The sequence below is a fragment of the Puntigrus tetrazona genome, unplaced genomic scaffold (assembly GCF_018831695.1).
Source record: "Puntigrus tetrazona isolate hp1 unplaced genomic scaffold, ASM1883169v1 S000001111, whole genome shotgun sequence".
NCBI lineage: Eukaryota > Metazoa > Chordata > Actinopteri > Cypriniformes > Cyprinidae > Puntigrus > Puntigrus tetrazona.
Genome location: NW_025048699.1, coordinates 731,837 through 750,564, shown reverse-complemented (window position 1 = coordinate 750,564; position 18,728 = coordinate 731,837). Strand labels below are relative to the sequence as shown.

The 18,728-nt window shown below is 37.2% G+C and overlaps 1 protein-coding gene across 3 annotated transcripts; it reads left to right on the top strand.

Moving 5' to 3' along the window:
- The first annotated feature begins 3,555 nt into the window (after positions 1-3,555).
- Positions 3,556-18,657, top strand: LOC122341036 (uncharacterized protein KIAA2026-like). Of its 3 annotated transcripts, none has more exons than XM_043234348.1 (11): positions 3,556-3,915; positions 4,140-4,739; positions 6,720-6,905; positions 7,908-8,289; positions 9,602-9,980; positions 10,715-11,278; positions 11,918-11,997; positions 13,231-13,317; positions 13,622-13,737; positions 14,133-14,329; positions 14,645-18,657. In XM_043234348.1, exons 2-11 carry the CDS (start codon positions 4,258-4,260, stop codon positions 18,139-18,141), a joined length of 5,970 nt encoding a protein of 1,989 aa, XP_043090283.1. In that variant the 5' UTR covers positions 3,556-3,915; positions 4,140-4,257; the 3' UTR covers positions 18,142-18,657. The 3 variants fall into 3 exon arrangements, with proteins under 3 accessions (XP_043090283.1, XP_043090282.1, XP_043090281.1); XM_043234347.1 differs by having other exon boundaries at positions 10,676-11,278; XM_043234346.1 differs by having other exon boundaries at positions 10,673-11,278.
- Positions 18,658-18,728: the final 71 nt, after the last annotated feature.

The following is an 18,728-nucleotide window of genomic DNA, read 5'->3' as shown; positions in this document are numbered from 1 at the left end:
TATTTATATAAATATATATATATATATATTTATATATATATATATATATATATATATAATCAAATAATAATTCTAGATAATTAAATTTAAAATCAACATAATTCTAAGAAAAATAAATTAATTGTAATTAAATATTTATGAAACATAAATAGATATAAAATAATTATATTTTGCACAAAAGAAGCCTATTTTATGCTCATTTCCATCGTGAAACACTTAAACACATTTTATGCCAAATTCTCATGGATGTGTCCATATGTTTTAGTTTCGAGTTATTTTTGTTTCTCTTTAGACAGTGATTTTTTTAAGTCTAATTACTATTAAAAAAAGAAAAAAAACTATTAGAACAAGCGTAAAATTAGATGCAGCGCAACAGATACAGTGTAAATGCTTTTAATGTGTATCGTTTTTTATATTTACTTTTACTATTTAAAATATATAAATACAATTGAACAAAAATAATATATCGTTTTTTTTGTTTTTTTTTTTTTCTTATGAATGGCTTTTAAAATAGGCTTCATTTTCTCAATGCAAAATATAATGTTTTGTACCGCCGATTCATTTGGGAGTGAACTGTGAGTCAAACGCGTTCTTGACGGGAGTCGAGTGACTGAATCTTTGACTCGCTGCTCTGACGAAGATCTGCTGATGTTTCTCCATCTTTAGCTGGATTGTCGCGACAGATGGAGCGAATCCGCTGCTCGATCGTCCGTTCCCTGTTTGTTCCCTTCGGTTGTTTGTTGTTCGGCCTGTTCGTCTCTTTTCGTGGTGATGTCGTTCTTCTCAAAGATCTCTGCTTTTGTTTTTCAGGAACTGCAGATGTACGATGTTTATCCGCTCGTCTGTGACGTGTTTCGTTCCCACGGCGATATCCCGTCTTTGATTTCCAGTGCTGGCTTTCCTCTCGTCCGTGATCTTGGCTGTTTTCTCTCACGCTCTCGCTCTTCTGCTGCGCTTTCCTGTGGTGTTTTATGTTTTATTGCACTTACTGACAATGAGAAATGAGATTGTGACGGAGCCGTCGGTTTATTTTCCTACCTGTTCGACTTTCACCATTCGCTCTTTCAGTGTGGCAAATCCGACCTGCGGTCCCAGCAGAAACATCGCTTCGAATTGTGATTCCGAATTTTATACATGGTATAATACTTGTTATGTACTTATTAAATATTTTGATTCCAGAACCGTCGTGTTATTCTTTTTTTTTTTTTTTTTTTTTTTTTCGGTTATCTGTCGTCCTGACTTCAGCATACGATAGAAAGTTGATTAGCGCAGAGAAGACATCTTGTTTTCTCAAAAAGTTCAGAATTGCGAGAAAAACGCAGAATTTTTTATTTTGAAATGTAAAGTCAGAATTCCAAGATATAAATTCGGAATTGCGAGAAAAATTCATAATTGCGAGACAAACTTAGAATTTTTTTATTGCAAAATATAAACTCAGAATTCCAAGATATGATTTCGGAATTGTGAGACAAACACTCTGAATTTTGAATTGTGAAATGAAAACTTGGAATTCCAAGATATAAACTCGTCATTGCACCAAAAAAAAAAAACAACATTTATTGCAAAATATAAACTCAGAATTCTGAGTTAAAATTGCGTAATGTAAAGTCAGAATTCCAAGATATAAATTGGGATTTTAACCGAAAAAGATTATGAGATGGAGTAAAAAGTCGAAATTGTAGAAAGTAAACTTAAAATTGCGCTTAAAAATTGTGAGAAGTTGCGAAAAGGAAAAACTCAAAATTGCGAGATGTAAACTTGGAACTGCAGAATATAAATTGTGAGATATGAACTCAAAAATGTATTTATTTTTTATTCTGTGCCAGAAACAAGCTTCCATAGAGATCAGATCTGATGTTTGGGGTTATATTGTAAATGTTTTTTTTTGTTTTCTGTTTTTTTTTGGTCAGAAAACAAAATTTAAAAAAAAAAATTTTTTTTACCAAATTTGAAAATATTTCTCCTAAAAGTCCTTAAAAAAACACCATTTGATCTCATGAGAAACTCCTACAGCTCGTTGTTCGTTTAGTCTGAACATGAATTTAATATCACTCTTAAAGTGAGATTTTATGAATCATTTCAGTGGTCAATTCATGAATTGATTTTAAACCTCATTTTCCTAAAACGGCAGGAATGAATTTTGCCAATTTCTCAAAAAACAGGTGTTTTTTTTCCCCCCAGAAAAACTGACCAAAATATATGCTGTGTGTGTATTATGGTCTGGTTACTATGGTGACTCCAGCAGCTGTGAGGAGGTAAATGAAGCATCTGTTCTCAGTTCATCTGATTAAGGTCTACAGACACTTGCTGCGTTGCCATGGTAACCACAGTTTCCACCTTTACCGTGGTTACTGCAGTTACTGTACTACGGTAAGCGGTTAACTCACTAACCCCAACACTACTAGTTTCTCCTTTTATTTCCAGTGTGATGAATGAATGAACAAGAATTTACATCAACCATGATTTCATCTTTCTTTCTTTTTTTACACTGAAGTAGATTAAAAATGCGTAAAGTTATATATATAAAGTTATATATATATAGTCTGTAGTATTCGAACCGGTTCTCGTCCATATACGGCGTCAAGGCAGGCCATATTCATAATATTCTTATTGAGTGCATGCTGCGCAGTATGCAGTATGCAGTATGTAGTATGTAGTGCGCTAGTATTTTCTGATGAACTCTGGAGACATCTAGTGGTCACTGGGAGCGTCACGTGGCTGGTCGATGACGTCACAGAGGTGATGCGCGTTCCTTCCGGAGATTTATGTAGATTTTCCATACTGTCCCATCCATTAAACTCAAAAAAATAATAACATTTTCTTACAAGATCTTACATGTCTAGCCCACTGAAGAGCTTAATTTTTAATCTTTATTTTCTTTTCGTGTTCTTTGTATTTTTTTCTTTACATAATATTTTAATATTTTCTTTAAGAAGAATGTAGAAGTGCTAAATATAATTAAGCATATCATAATATTAATATAATGGTTACATAATAATAATAATAATAATAAACATATAGGCTAATATAACGTGTTACACAATAAGGAAAATTAGACTTTAATTTTCTTAATATTTGATTTTGGGGGTAAAATTGATCCGGGCATTTTCTTAACATTTTGCTGATTTTTTTTATAAGGCTTACCTACAGATTTAGCAAGACTTTTTTTCTGCTCAAATTTAATTCAGTGATTCAAGAAATAAACGCTGATTTACTCTGAAATGGTTACTTGGAACAATATTGTTGATTTGGGGGATAATCCCCTAAAGATTATTTTGATTTAAGAGAGCAGCAGGACAGAACGCGGGAGTTTTAGGTCAGATAAAACGAGAATATTCTAGAATAATCACATATTCATGTTTCTGGCCTGAAGCAAATGGAGAAGAATCAAGAGTTCGGTGCTTTTCTTTTTGCTTTAATACAACTTGGGGTTTTAATATGCTGCTTTACAAAATATGTAGGCTATGTAAAGTTTCACTTTTTTCTCCAAACACACACACACACACACACACACACACACACACACACAGACAGAAAGAGAGAGAGAGAGAGAGAGAGAGAGAGAGAGAGAGAGAGAGAGAGAGAGAGAGAGAGAGAGCTCTGTGTTGAATGTCGCCGTGTTTCTTTCAAGTCATTCTCTGTCAACACGCGTTTCTCCGCCGCTGTTTTTTCGCGAAGTCAATCAGATTTTCCTTCGCGACGCTGCAAAACAGCCGCGATTCGGGTTGCGAACGTATTTACTGACAAATCGCTTCGCACTGGAACTATGAGCTTTAGCGGTCAGCGGGAGAAAGAGCGGCGGCTGCCCGGCTCAGGCGAGCCCTCCCCGGTGTGAGAGTCAAATCGAGGCCGCCGTCGCTGCGGCCTAGTGCGGGCGGTTTAATGTTTCACACGACAACGCAGAACAGCGCTCCGGTAATGTCGTATAAACTCACGAAACATTAACACGGTGACAAGAATAAGAGATTAACGCAATTCAGAGCGGGTTGTTGCACTTTAAATGAGTTTGGTTTGTTTCTAGAAATGCATTGAAGTCTTGCATTATTAATTATTCATCAGGTGTTAATTAGCATGCTTATGGCGATCCTAGGAAGTTCTTTTAGTAGTGTATCTGAAGTGTTTTGTTTGTGTTCGAACAGTGTCCATCAGGAACAGGAATGGCCTCTTGTTATGACAGATTGATGTTGATTGACAGATGATGCTGGAGGTAACGTTACCTGTGCAGGTGAGCGAGGCCCTCAGCTTCAGGGCAGGAGAATGAAGCTTCATTCGGACTCGTGCGAGAACGCACACGCGTGTGAATCCGTGTCGCACGCCTCCCCGGACATGAACCCGAACCTCCGCTTGACCTTGGCCTCCTGCAACGGTTCGACTGACCAATCGGGGCCGGAGAATCTCGCGGCACGCTGTGACGAAACCTCGGCGGACGACGAGGACGATCTCACGCCCGAGCTCCAGCAGGCCTACAGGATATTTCAGAGCTTCCTCTCAGAGAAGCACAAGTCTATCACGGCCCCGTTCTGGCGTCCCGTGGGCCCCGGGGACCACGGCGAGATGTGCTTCAGAAAGATGGATGATAAGTTCGTGAATCGCGAGTACGAGTCCATCACGGCGTTCGTGGCAGATTTCAGACTGATGCTAGAGAACTGTTACCGCTTTCACGGCGTCGATCACTGGATCTCCAGACAGGCCCAGAAACTGGAGACCATTCTGGAGCAGAAGCTGACCTTGTTGTCCAGGTAAAAAGAAAAACCTTTGACGAGAAGTTTGAGATGAACCTTTGGTCACTTTTGAGATTTTCACAAAAAACACATTTAGGTGTTAATGTTATTACACTTCTGCAAAAAAAAAACACTGCGTGTCTGAATCTGAACAGCAAACACTAAACTTGTTGATCAAGTATATTTGTAGCAATAACCAACAATATGTTGCATAGGTCAAAATCATCTCTTTGTCTTTTTTATCATGTTCCATAAAGATATTGTTTAAGTTTCCTGCCATAAGTATTTCAAAACTGAATTTTTGATTAGTAATATGCATTACTAAGGACTTAATGAGACTCTCTTTCTCTATATATATATATATATATATATATATATATATATATATATATATATATATATATATATATATATATATATATATATTTTACACCCTCAGATTCCAGCTTTTCAAATAGTTATATATTTTCTAACAAACCATACATCATTGGAAAGCTGATTTATCAACTTTGAGTTTATGTATAAATCTCATTTTCAAAAAAATTACACTTATGACTGGTTTCATGGTCATAGCAGTAGAAAAGTTCTAGAAAATGTTTAAATTTAATAGGTTGCTCTGCACATCAATGCATTTATGAGCAGGATTATTAAGTACAACTAATGCCATGAATTCATATTTGAGATGCTTGAAAAAAATAAAATAATAATCTAAATAAAATCTGAAGGCCTAAATATAATCATTTTTATCTTGCACTAAAATAATTACACTAAAAAGATTTAATAAAAACTAACGAAAAAAGACACCACTAAATTGCCAAAGCTTTAACTAAAATGAAAGTATATAAATAAAATAATTCAAAACTCAATGCATTCATGCTTCATGCAAGTTTGATGAAAGATACTACTGGAAAAAACATCTTTTTTTTTTTTTTTTTTTTTTTTAAAGCATTTTTTTTAACTAGTAGAAATAAAATATTTATTTGTAGATTTAAACTCCCGTCCCTATCAGAGCATTTTTCTCCTAAACTTTACAGTTCTATTTGTCCCTATTGCAAAGGTTTGTTTATATATTTTATCTTCATTAATTTGATGAAAATGTGTGTGTTTTCTTTAAAGAGAAAATGATCAGAGAAATCAAAAATCCCCTCTGGAAAAACATTTAACTGTGACAACAAAATCAAACAACTTGATTTATTCGGTATTCATATGTAAATAAATGCTTGTTAGTGCATTAATTAGATAATGCCTAATTTTATCAATATATATTGTGCAGTATATATAATATATATACTGCAAAATATCAAAGCACTGAAAATATAGTTTAATTTAAATTAAAAAGCATGTCTTACAAATGGAATTAATAAAACAATTGTTTTATTATAATTAACAATTAAGTTTTTAATTTCGATAATTTTTTTTAAAAATAGCATGACCTTTATCTCCAAAATTCCATAAAATTTTATTCAAATCAATTAATTTCTGCATTCTGTTTTAATTACTGTTTTGATAACCTGAAAGCATGTCTACGTAACTGAATTAATCAAACTTCAACAGTTTAATATTTTTATTAAAAATGTAAGTATAACAATGCCTTATGAAATTAGTTATAATTTGCAAAAAATGCAGACAGTGTTTTGTAATGTTATCGATCAACTGGTGAAGTAAAAAATATAATAAAAAAATAAAGAAATAAAAATGTTAAAATAAAATAAAATACAGAATTAAAAAAAAGTAATTGCAACTTTTTAATCTAAAAATTCAGATTATTTTTTTAGACAAAAATCATAATAGCACAATGTAAACTCAGAATTTAGAGAAAAAATATAGACCCAGAATTGTAGGGAAAAAAATAAATATTACTATTACTATGAAAATGGGCTCTCATAAAGTATGATAATAGTTTGCATGATGTTTTATTAATCTAGATGACTCTGTTCAGATCAGAAGACGATCAGAAGTTTGACGGAGCTTGTGATTGTGTTGTTTTCTGCCGGTCAGGACGCTGCGGGAGAAGACCTCGCTGGCCGTGACCTCCCGAGGCCGGTTCGGGACGGAGGATGAGAAAGCGGCGGTCGGCTCGTCGTCCAGACGGCGGTCAGTTCCTCGGAGTCTGGCCAGCAGCGAGTCCGTCATGGTGCAGGCGCTGAGACTGGAGGAGCTGCAGAGAGCCAAAGACGAGAAGAGGTCAATATCCTCACGCTGACCGATTCCAGGGGGGGGGTTCTTTTTGGGGATCTGTTTTAAAGATTTGATGACATTTTATTGCTGAACCAACTGAATCAATCCTCACCAGTTTGATAGTATTACAGTAATAAACCCATTAATAAAAGCTTGATTCTTTTCTCTAGATGCCATTATATTTTGTATTTTATTTTTAATTCTGATTCTCATAGTAATTTTAACTGAATTAATAAAACTTGAACAATTTGTTTTATTACTATTTTAACAATAGCTGGAGCCTGTTTCATTTTTAAAATTCAATAGAATTTTATTAAAATTAATACATTTCTGCATTCTGTTTTAATAACGGTTTTGAAACCTGAAAGCATGTGGAAATTAATAAATAAATTCCGCTTTTTAAAAGTTTCCCCAAACTTTAGGTTTTCCATTTTAATTGTTTCTGGATGTTGCGTTTTAGTTATTCCGAAAAATGTAAATTCATAAAACCTTTATCAATTTTTATTTACCTTTATTAGGTCAAAACAAATGTTGCACAACAGAAATACATTGTATAAAATTAAACATTGTATAGTAAATTTTTAAGTTATTTTCTGTAGAATAAGTATTGTAAATATATTGTTATTATTTGACTATGCAACAGTATATTTATATATTCCTTAAAATAACTTAAACTATATTTTAGTAATTTTTTAAAATATTTTAATGATATATTTAGTGTAAATTACCTGGGTGTATTCAAGAGATACAAGTTTGTAGTATTTTTAGAAGGGAACTTAAAAAAGGCTTATCGTTGGTGTTTTGACGTTTTTGTGGCGAGTTTCTGAAAGTTATGTGGATTGCCCTCCATTTATGATTTGTCTGTCCATTTTTTTAAATATTGAGGACGAGAATGAAAACAGGCTGATGGATTTTTTGTGTATTTTATCCTCCAGAGTTTTGAAATGTGAATGAATTAGTCTTTTTGTGAAATAAAACAAATCAACAAAGTGTCCTCTTTTAACGCAGGCAGCGGGAGCAGGAGCGTAAGGAGGCAGAGGAGGCCTCGGTGAAGGAGCTGGACGACTGGGAGAGCTCCTTGCTGTCTCTGGCCGAGCCGTGTCCGCTCTGGACTCTGTGGGAACTTCCTGCCATCGGTCACTTCCTGTGCCTGGCTCAGACGGCGCTCCACCTCCCCGAGATCGTCTTCTACGAGCTGGAGCGCTGTCTTCTGATGCCTCGCTGCAGCTCGTTCCTGGCTAAGATCATGACGGCGCTGCTCTGTCCACCGCAGAAGAGATCCAGCGTCCAGCGTCGTCCGCCGCTGACCTACAGAGAGTGGGAGAGAGAGCTGCGCCGCCGCGTCCAGAGCTGGTACAGAGCGGTCGGCCAGGCCGAGGAGCCACGGCAGGTCAGGGCACGCTCTGCAGAGCGCTTTTATCATAGAACTCTTTTAACAGAAGAGGTTTTAGCATAGGGGGCTTTTTATGCAAGCGCTTTTATCATATAGTGCTTTTAACACAGATGTTTTAGCATAGAGGGTTCATAATACAGAGCGCTTTTATCATATAGTGGTTTTATCATAGAGCGCTTTTAATGCAGAGCGCTTTTATCATATAGTGCTTTTAGCATAGAGCGCTTTTAATGCAGAGCGCTTTTATCATATAGTGCTTTTCACTCAGAGCTCCTTTAACATAGAATGCATTTAATGCAGAATGCTTTTATCCTATAGTGCTTTTAACACAAAGAGGTTTTAGCATAGAGGGCTTTTAATGCAAGCGCTTTTATCATATAGTGCTTTTCACGCAGAGCTCCTTTAACATAGAATGCATTTAATGCAGAATGCTTTTATCCTATAGTGTTTTCAACACAAAGAGGTTTTAGCATAGAGGGCTTTTAATGCAAGCGCTTTTATCATATAGTGCTTTTCACACGCAGAGCTCCTTTAACATAGAATGCATTTAATGCAGAATGCTTTTATCCTATAGTGTTTTCAACACAAAGAGGTTTTAGCATAGAGGGCTTTTAATGCAGAGCGCTTTATCATATAGTGCTTTTCACTCAGAGCTCCTTTAACATAGAATGCATTTAATGCAGAATGCTTTTATCATATAGTGCTTTTAACACAAAGAGGTTTAGCATAGAGCGCTTTTAATGCAAACGCTTTTATCATATAGTGCTTTAAACATAAGGAGGTTTTAGCATAGAGGGCTTTTAATACAAGCGCTTTTATCATATAGTGCTTTTCACGCAGAGCTCTTTTAACATAGAAGGCATTTAATGCAGAATGCTTTTATCCTATAGTGCCTTTAACATAAAGAGGGTTTAACACAGAGCTCTTAACACAGAATGCTTTTATCCTATAGTGCTTTTTGCACAAAGTGGTTTTAACACAGAACATTTTTAAAATGGAGTGCTTTTAATGCAGAGTGCTTTTATCATACAGCTTTTATCATATACCTCTTAACATAAAGAGGTTTTAATATAGAACACTTTTAACACGCAAATCACTTTCACGCAGAATGCTTTCATCATAGTGCTTTTAACACAGAGCGGTTTTAACATGGAGCGCTTTTAATGCATAATGCTTTTATCATAAAGGCTCACAGATTTATGCTGGAGCTCTGTTTCTAACACTACTTAGTCTCTTGTGAACTGGTTTGTGAACAGTTATGTGGCTTCAGTTTATCGATCTCTCCTCATTATGCTGATGTTGTTGTCAGGCGGCGCGTGCCGAACGCCTCGGGCTCTGTCCTCAGTTCTTCTGGACGCTGGGAGCGGTCAGTCCTCTGGAGGAGACGGCCTTCCACCTGCTGCCCGTCCAGCAGCGCGTCTGGCTCCTCAAGGGCCTCTGCGATCACGTCTATGAGACTCAGAAGGAGGTTCAGGACGCCGTTCTCGCGCAGCCCATCCACGAGTGCCGTGAGTCCATCCTGGGCTACGACGGTCAGGACAACGCTTACATCCACTTCCCTCACTTCTGCGGCGCTGACCTGAGGATCTACAGCCAGAGCCCCTGCGGAGCCGTCCCGTTCCCGCTGCCGCTGATCCACGTCCAGAGACCCCCGGAGCCCGAGGAGTCCGAGCTCAAGGACCACACAGGTCAGGTTTCTTTTATTTTACATTTTTTTATTATTATTGTTATAAGTAGTTTTTTTACTGGTTATTTATTGTTCATTTCTTTTTTTGATATTTCTCTTAACTATTTTTTTAAAATTTTATTTACTGTTCATTTTAATTACATTTTTTTATTTTAATTACTCTTGTATTATCACTGATCGTAATCACTTTTTTATTTACACTTATTTACATTTTTAATTACATTTTTATTTTGTAGTTATACATTGTTGCTTTTTATTTACTTGTCTTTTTGTATACTTGATTTAATTATTTCATTTATCCTTTTTTATTTTTATTAAAAAATATATATTTCTATTTTATACATAGCAATTTGTATTATTTACTATTGTTTATTTTAATTATGATGTATTGTTTATTTTTAATTAATTCAAATGTATATTTTTGTATTTAACAGTTTATATTATTTACCATTTTATTTATTTATAATTATTCTATTTTAATTTTTTATTTTGTTTCACTTTTTTATTTTTAATTATTTCGATTACTTTTTTACATTTTTATTTTTGATTTATTACACTTCATTATATTTAAATTATTTTAGTTACACTTTACTGTTACTATATTTTTAATTTTGTAAAAAATTAAAAATTAATTTACACATTTATGCATGCATGTAAGATTGTTTCATTATTGCTTTGGCTACTTTTTGTCAGTAGATCTCATGGAGTTTGAGAAGGATCTGTGTGTGTCTGCAGATGAAGTGAAGGTAGAGGAGGAAAGCTCCAGCAGGACGGAGCTGAACACATGGGAAGTGAAAGAAGACTCTCTCGCTGACGGAGAGGATCTGGATCAGAAGTGCTCCTCCGGCGCTCCCTCGTGGTGCAGAGAAGATTCTCTGGACTCTGTAAGCGTCCGAGGACAGTTAACGGAGGACAAACGGCTCAAAGACGAGGAGGATGAGGAGTGTGACGGCGAGCCGTGTTTCAGAGTCGGAGACAGCTGTTATAAAGGGGTCTCGCCGGCTCTGAACACTCACAGAAGTCCTAGATGTGAAGTGAATCACTCGAGCGCCGAGGATTGTTCTGGAGAATCACAGGAATCTCTGACTTTCTGGACCGAAGACACGCGCTTGAGACGGGTCGAACCCGGGCCGACGCGAGCCCAGAAGAAGAAGAGGAAAAAGAAGAAAGAGAGGAAGTTTGCACTGAAGAAAACAAAGATGAACAAACTGAGCTTGAAGAACCAAACGGCCAGAAGCAGCCTACAGAGAGCCGCCAAAAACATCAAGAAGAAGGACAAGAGGAAGAGACTCAAACCCGGTGAGAATAAACCCTTCTGACAGCGATCAAAAATATCATTGTCATCATTTACTCTCCCTCACGTCCTCAAAAACATGATGCTAAAGAATCATAACATAAACATGAAAGTAGCATACAATCCCTCCATATTCTGAAAAAATGGCTCACATTCTAAAAGCATGTAACCAAGTAGAATTTATTATTTTTCATTATTTTAATTGTTATCCATTGATAGTAATTTTGGAACTTTATATTTAATTGTTTAAAATGACCTATCTCTTTTTTTGTACATTTCATTTATTGTTTTTATTTTCAGGAATTTTATTTATACTTAATTTTTATTTTTTTATACTTCACTTCACATTTATTTTATTGTATTTACCCATTATTTCTTATTCTTTATTTTTAATTATTTTAAATGCACTTCATTATTACTATTTTCACTTTATTTTTTTATTTTGATATGACTACATTTCCATATATATGATAAATAAAATATTATACAATTTTATGACAGGAACAACACACGCACTCTCACACATATATAAATACACACACATAGGTGTCCAGTCCTCACACATTTATTATTTACATATACCAGATTTTCCTCTTAATTATTATATTTGATTATCTTGTGCTGTGGTGTTTCTCTGCCTCTAGGAAAGCGGTTTGATGGGAAGGCGATGTTCGTGAGGAGACCGTCAGAATCTGCTCCGCTCTCGGCCGAACCCTCCTTTAAGGTCAAAAAGCCTTCATTACCTACAAAACAAAAACACTCGGTGCATCACAAATAATGCAGCTTTTACAGTTAAAAAAAGGCTCACGATGTTCTTCATTCGGGAGTCACTTTGGATAAAAGCATCTGTTGAAATGCAAATCGTTTAAAAAGCAACACATAAGGCATTTAGAGGATTGAGTTGAGCAAAAAGCAAATGTCAACTTTGTGAAATGTCATCTTAAAACTACACTAATTCAGGATTTGTTTGTTTAATTTTAAGTTTTAATATGTAAAAATAAAGTTGTTCTTGCTGATTCTTAATGGTATTTATATTACACTTATAATTATAAATAGTTTTACATGTTTATTATTTATTGTATTTGTAATTATTTTTATTAATACTTCACTTATTATTATTATTATTATTATTATTATTTTATTTGTATTGCTTTATTTTTAATTATTTATTTTTAACATTATTGATTTTTATTTGTATTTACACATTTTTGTTTTATTTACGTGCTATTTATTATTTCATGTATTTATTTTTTGCACTTTATTGTTGTACACTAGTGTATTTTAAAAAAACGCTATACCATACTATAGTAAACATACAACTAACATTACTATCACATACAACTATCAGTGATCTTGGTTAGTCAGATAATTGTGGGTGAACCTCAAAACATAAGATTCATCTTAGGAAGGGACAAAACTTCTATTATCGTTAATTATTTAATTTCAGTAATGAAATAAGTGGAATATCTTGGTATAAATAGACATTTTCTCTCACCACTTTCAATATTAGTTTTGCTTTCAGAATTCTCTCACTTGAAAATCCTGTTTGTTGATCTGTCTTCTTTCCAAAAGACTAAGCATTTGTATTTTGCACATCACTGATGATTTGTATTTACCTTTACTCATTTAGCAGATGCTTTATGAGTATATAAGTACATGTAAATGATCAGCATCAATATCGGAGAATAGAGTGTGCCATAATTCATCTAAAAACAAGATTTGCTTTGCTGTGTTATTCCCTCCGATCTTCACTAGAGGGCAGAATTTGGTGGAATTTATTTTAATGTTTGAATAATTAAAACCCATGCTCATTTAAACACATAATCAAATTATTAAGCACATTTAAATCGAACCAGTTAAACTTGAAAAGTGTTTTGCAATCCATGCAATTAAAAACAAACGTATATAATTAAATGTTTTTAAGCCTAATTTCTTCCTTTCTTTCTTGCTTTTGTAGTTGGTTTGCTCCAGTCTGGCTGATCTCAGAGTGCTGATCAGTAAAATAGAAGATCAACTAGATGAACTGGACGGCCAAAAGAGATCTGTTAGTAAGAGAGGGATCACAGACATACATGCATTTGCTGTTGCAAAAACTAATTCATATGACGGCATTTTACCTTTGACTTATGTTGTGCACGTGCAATTGATGCAGCTAAATAGCAACGTTTTTTTTTTTTTGCATTAATAATTGCAGTGCATATAACATATATCCTGAACTTTGTGGATGTTTTCATTGTATTGTAAGCAAGATTTCCATTTTAATGTGGAACAAGCAAATTCAGTGCTGCCTAACTTGTGTTTGCGTGCAATGATGTGTATGTGATGTGTGTCTTTGTGCTGTGTTTCAGGGACGATGGCCACACAAAAGAGCCGCTGTGAAAGAGTTGCACATCACACTTATAAGGTTGCTTAATGAGCTGTTACCATGGGAACCTAAACTCGTCAAGGCCTTTCAGAGGAACAGGTAAAGGAGTAAACATGAACCCCCTTAATTTAATATCAAAAGTGAATGTTTAAAGAGGAAATAATTTTACGTTATTGTGATGAAACCACAATCTGGATCCATATGCTGAATGTAAATGGGGAAATCTTAAATCTTTTTCCCCTTTGAAAACTTGACACTGTGGTTTTTCAGACTTCTGCATTTCAAGTCTTGTTTTTGATCTAAGAAAGGTTTTCTCAAGTGATCTGGGAGGTGAATTTGAATTATATCCAAGAAAGAGCTTTTCATTGTAATGTGCGGTGACTGATACACCTCACTGCATTCCACAGGCACCTAGATCTTTTTTTTCTACCTTGAGGCCATGTTTTCCTGGCAACAGGGCTTTGTGAATTCATCCCTGTCCTTGTCCTCAACAGAGCTCGCTTGAAGAAGGAGTGTGACGAGTTCAAAAAACACCCTGAATATGAGAACTTTATCAGGGAGCAGATGGATACAGAAGATACAGGAGAAGTTGTGTGCAAAGATGAATTGTTTTCTGCAGAGACAACAAACAAACTTGAAGAGAGTGAAGTCAAAATGGGCAAAACTATGAAGGAAGACTCTGCGACAACAGGTGAGTCTGATTAACATTTGAAACGGCTAATTTTACCAATTGCATAGCCTTTCCAATTCGAAGAGAAGTAAAACAATACAGGCCCCAAAGGATTGTTGAATTTTTAATGGATAACTAACCAAACAAAAGGCAAATAGTTGTTATAGAAAATGCCTGATGAATTTATTACAAGGAAGTGTTTCAAATTTCTAGTTTTTGTTGTTTGAGCATCACTTTATGTTTTGGTTTTTCGGTTTTTGTTTTCAAGACATTTATACATTCAGTATGTTCAGTGTGCTGTTTGTTTTGACTGATGCATGCTACCCTCTTTTGCAGAGAATGTTAATCATGAATCAAGATGCCTAGTGAACAGACCTGATGTTGTCATGCATTCGTCAGAGTCTGGACCCTTCACACGCAGTTCAAAGCGACGCCAAACTGGTGTGATCTGTGAAGAACTGAGTCCATGCAAGAAAGGCAAAATAGACCCAGAGAGCTCTTTATCATCTGATTTCAATGTGGAAGTTGCATCCAGGGAACAAGCAACAGTGAACCCACAAGCATCAGTGTTGCCAGAGGCTATGAGTAGCTTTCAGGGGACTTGCAAACCCATCCAGGCTTTGCTGGCTAAGAGTGTTGGAAACAAAGTGACCTTAATAAGTCATCCGAAGGCTGCAGTGATGGCTCAGGCACTGCGGGATCATAACAAATCAGCATCGGTAACTCTCCAATTATCAACTACCTGTCCATCTACGCAACACTCTGAACCTGTCTCTACAGAAACAATAACGGCGACATCTGCAACCGAAAGCACTGGACAGGTGGTGTATAAGACGGCAGGAGGCGTGGGGTTTCTCAGGCAAGGAAGTACTTCTGTAAACCTTTCAGTGCAATCAATATCGGATCAAAAATCAGGGCCGAAGGCGATGCAACAAGTTGTTATCCTGCCTTCAAATCTACTGATTCAAAGCACTGAGAATAAGGCAGCCCAGAACTCTTTATCTGTCCCTAAGACTGCAACATACATGTCCAATGTTTCAGGGTTCACTATACCGGAAAACAAGGTTCCTATCCAGCCTGTAGCACCTTTGAAAGATACCAGTGCTGTAAGAACACCGGCCGCTGTAGTTACTCCCAGTTTAAGGAACTTATCGACTGTCGGTGTGCCTAAAAAGACTACTGAACCAAAGGTGGCCCTGAACAAATCAGCAAGCAGTGGTCTCACCAAATCTGATGCTAAACAGGAGCTCAGGACAGTGTGCATTCGAGATTCGCAGTCTATTCTTGTCACTACAAGAGGAGGCAACACAGGAGTAGTGAAGGTTCAGACGTCAGAAAGTGGAACAGGGGCTTTGCCACCCAGCCCAGTTTTTAACATTGCACCCCAACTTCATGCCTTTCTGGTGTCAAAGTCTTCCACGTCTAATACACAAGCTGTTTCGGCCAGCCTTGCTGCTAAATCTCTACCTGGAGTCACTCCTCAGTCTACTTTCGTGGCAGGGACTGTCACTCCTTTAACCTTGAATCAGATTTCCAATAACGTCACTACAGGCAAACTAGCAATCTCTGGTAAATCCACACTCCTGGCTGCAAGCAAAGGCAGTGATAGTGTCCTTAAAACTGCAAAGAATGTCCAAGATGCGCAGAATATGGTCTCTACATGTGGAATGAAGCCGCCACAAAAAAGGGCTCCATCTGGAAGCACAGCTACAGACCAGTCGACTTTCCAAAAGGTTTTCCTGGTCACACCTACACCAAATATCCCTTCAAAGGTCACTACTACTATAGCAACCTGTGCTGTGCCAGGATCAAGGGTCATGTTCTTAAGCAACTCAGCACTTACCATTCCAAAAGAGCCGTCAACTTCAGGGGTTAACATTTCCTCTACTAGTACACCAGCGCTGAAGGTCGTTCCCAACTTGGGGACCTTATCCAGCACTTCTTCTGGTACAAGCATCCAGAGCATCGGTGTCCCAGGGTTAACATCAAGAATACTTGCCACAAACAAAAAACCTGAAGCCTCAACAAAAAATACATCTGGGATCGTCTCCAGAGTACCTGTGACTTCAAGCCCAAGTGGACTCCAGATTGGTCCAAAAAGCTGTTTGGTTGCAAGCAGAAATGTGTCAGGGAATACCGAAAGCGCTTTAAAAGTTCCTCAGACTTTTGACGGTAAAACGCTCACGTTTTCAACTCTAGGCACCGGCCACATGGCTTCCTCTGCACTTTTGTCAGTCGTGAAACCAGATGTACCTCCATCAGTTTCCACGTTAAATGCTCTTCACTGTAAACCAGGGTTATCAGCTGGCAGCTCTACTTCAAATACATCTTCCTCTCATTCAGGAAGCCTTATTACCAAACACACTACGTTACCAATTAATGTGACTGCTAACAAGCTAGTGAACACATCCCTTTGCACTTCACACTCACTGATTAATACAGCAGCCAATACTTCCACTTCTGCAGCATCCGGGATATTTCCATTGAGTTGCAGCTCCACTTTAACTCCTGCAGTGGCCATGGCCTCTGGGGTCCAATCTCTGACCTCTACCACCAAGAGTGTTCAGGAGAAAATTGTGATCAACACCACTGCTCCACTTGCCCCTGGAACTCAGCTCCTGATCAATAACACAAGATTTGTTGTACCTTCTCCAGGCCTTGCCCCTGGCAGCCATGTTCTGCTTATCTCCAACTCTTGTCCTGGAGGATTGCAAGGGTCAAATCCTGCTAGTCTTCACAGTTTGTTAGGATCGAATCCTGTTGGTTCTCAAAGATGGCAAGATCAAAGTTCTGTTGGTCCAGGAGGACTGCAAGGGCCAAGTTCTGTAGGTCCAGGAGGATTGCAAGGGCTAAGTAGTGCTGGTCCTCGAGGATTGCAAGGGTCAAATCCTGCTGGTCCTGAAAGATTGCAAGGGCAGAGTATCGCCAGTCCTGGAGGATTGCAAGTCCAAAGTCCTGCTTCCACTTTTCCTAGAGGTCCAAGCAATTCAGCTACTCACACGGTTCCTTCAGTCGTACAAGGTGTGAGATTGGTATCACCGGTCAGGCTACCCTTGGCAAAAGTTGGACCTTCTGATCAACTTCGTCAGCAACTGAGCACCAGAACCCCATTGAATGTGTCTGGTCCTACTACTCTCTCACAAGTATCTCAAGCTTTGCATCCTGGTGTATCTTCAGACATTGTGAGACTTCCTATCTTTCAAACCTCCAATGTCTCAATGACAGCATCACAAGGTACGACTGGTTGTCCCAAAGAAAAATCTCTTTCCCAAAGTGGTTTACTAAACACAACTTCTCCAATGCTCCTTCAAGGAAGACTATCCCAAACTAAAGATTCGCCAGCCATACCACCAGCAAAAGCTGTGATTCCAAGGCATTCACCAATGGTAACTGTACCACCCATGAACAGCACAATATCACGGATACATAAACTTCCCGTTGCAACTGTTCCACCAATCGGTGGTGCAAACAGTGCCAGTCCAGCCACTCCCATTGCAACCGTACCTCCGTCTATGAGCACGGTCATAATGACATCTTGTCCACCTATCAGAGCTGTGCAGCCTGGGACAATTGGAAAGCCTGTTATTTTACCCCAGCAGTCGCAAGGTAATAGCACGGTTCCTGTGCAAGTCTCCACTCCTGCTAAACTCTTGTTGAGCCCAGATGGTGCTGTCCTAAACATCATTCAAGCCTCAGCCTCAAGCTTGCAAGTATTGGCAAAGCCAGTGTCCGCTCAAGTAGTCAGTTCCTCCTCAAGTAGCGTTACTGTACCTATTTTAAACACAAGTGATCCACTGACAAAACCAGATACCTTGGGGAGACCCAATCACTGAAATGGTTCTGAGGTCTTGATGTGATTACAAAGGTCTGTTTAATGTTTGGGCTTTTGTTGAAAACAAGTGAGCTTCCATTGGTTCCATATCTCCCCATGTTGAGAGGCTGAATACTAAATACCTAAATACATTTTTTTGTGAATTTTGTTCTTTACAATACAAATTGAGGGGGAATTGGTTATCCTTAGAGTTGTAAATAAAATTGGTTTCGCAAAGAGAAATTTGGACATTTTAAATGGCCAGTAATGTACATAACAGTATTTGTTTGGCTGACTCTTTTCTACTCCATTTGTATGCAAAGGTTTAAATGTTTTGTAGCATTTTCCATTAAAAATTATTAATATTCTGTAGAACAGTCTTCAGTCGATTTAAGAGTATGTCTGGGTGATCTCAAGTCTGCGTTAGTGCATTCAGGCATAGGTTAAGCATTATCAGACGTCATCTGATAACAGTTTGGTTTGGTGTTTCATATATATTCATGAAAATAAACTTGGCATATTTATGACTGAAGGAAAACGTTGGTGTACTGTGTCTTTTGAGTTCGTTTAAATATTAGGTCAGAGATTACTAAACATTTCTGTTGGCAA

Bases quoted from the DNA above. Each gene is read 5' to 3' on its own strand.
- LOC122341036 (XM_043234346.1), top strand. From the start codon at position 4,258: ATGAAGCTTCATTCGGACTCGTGCGAGAACGCACACGCGTGTGAATCC. The intron at 9,981-10,672 runs GTCAGGTTTCTT...ACTTTTTGTCAG, and splicing joins CGAGCTCAAGGACCACACAG to TAGATCTCATGGAGTTTGAG. The intron at 11,998-13,230 runs GTCAAAAAGCCT...TTGCTTTTGTAG, and splicing joins CGGCCGAACCCTCCTTTAAG to TTGGTTTGCTCCAGTCTGGC.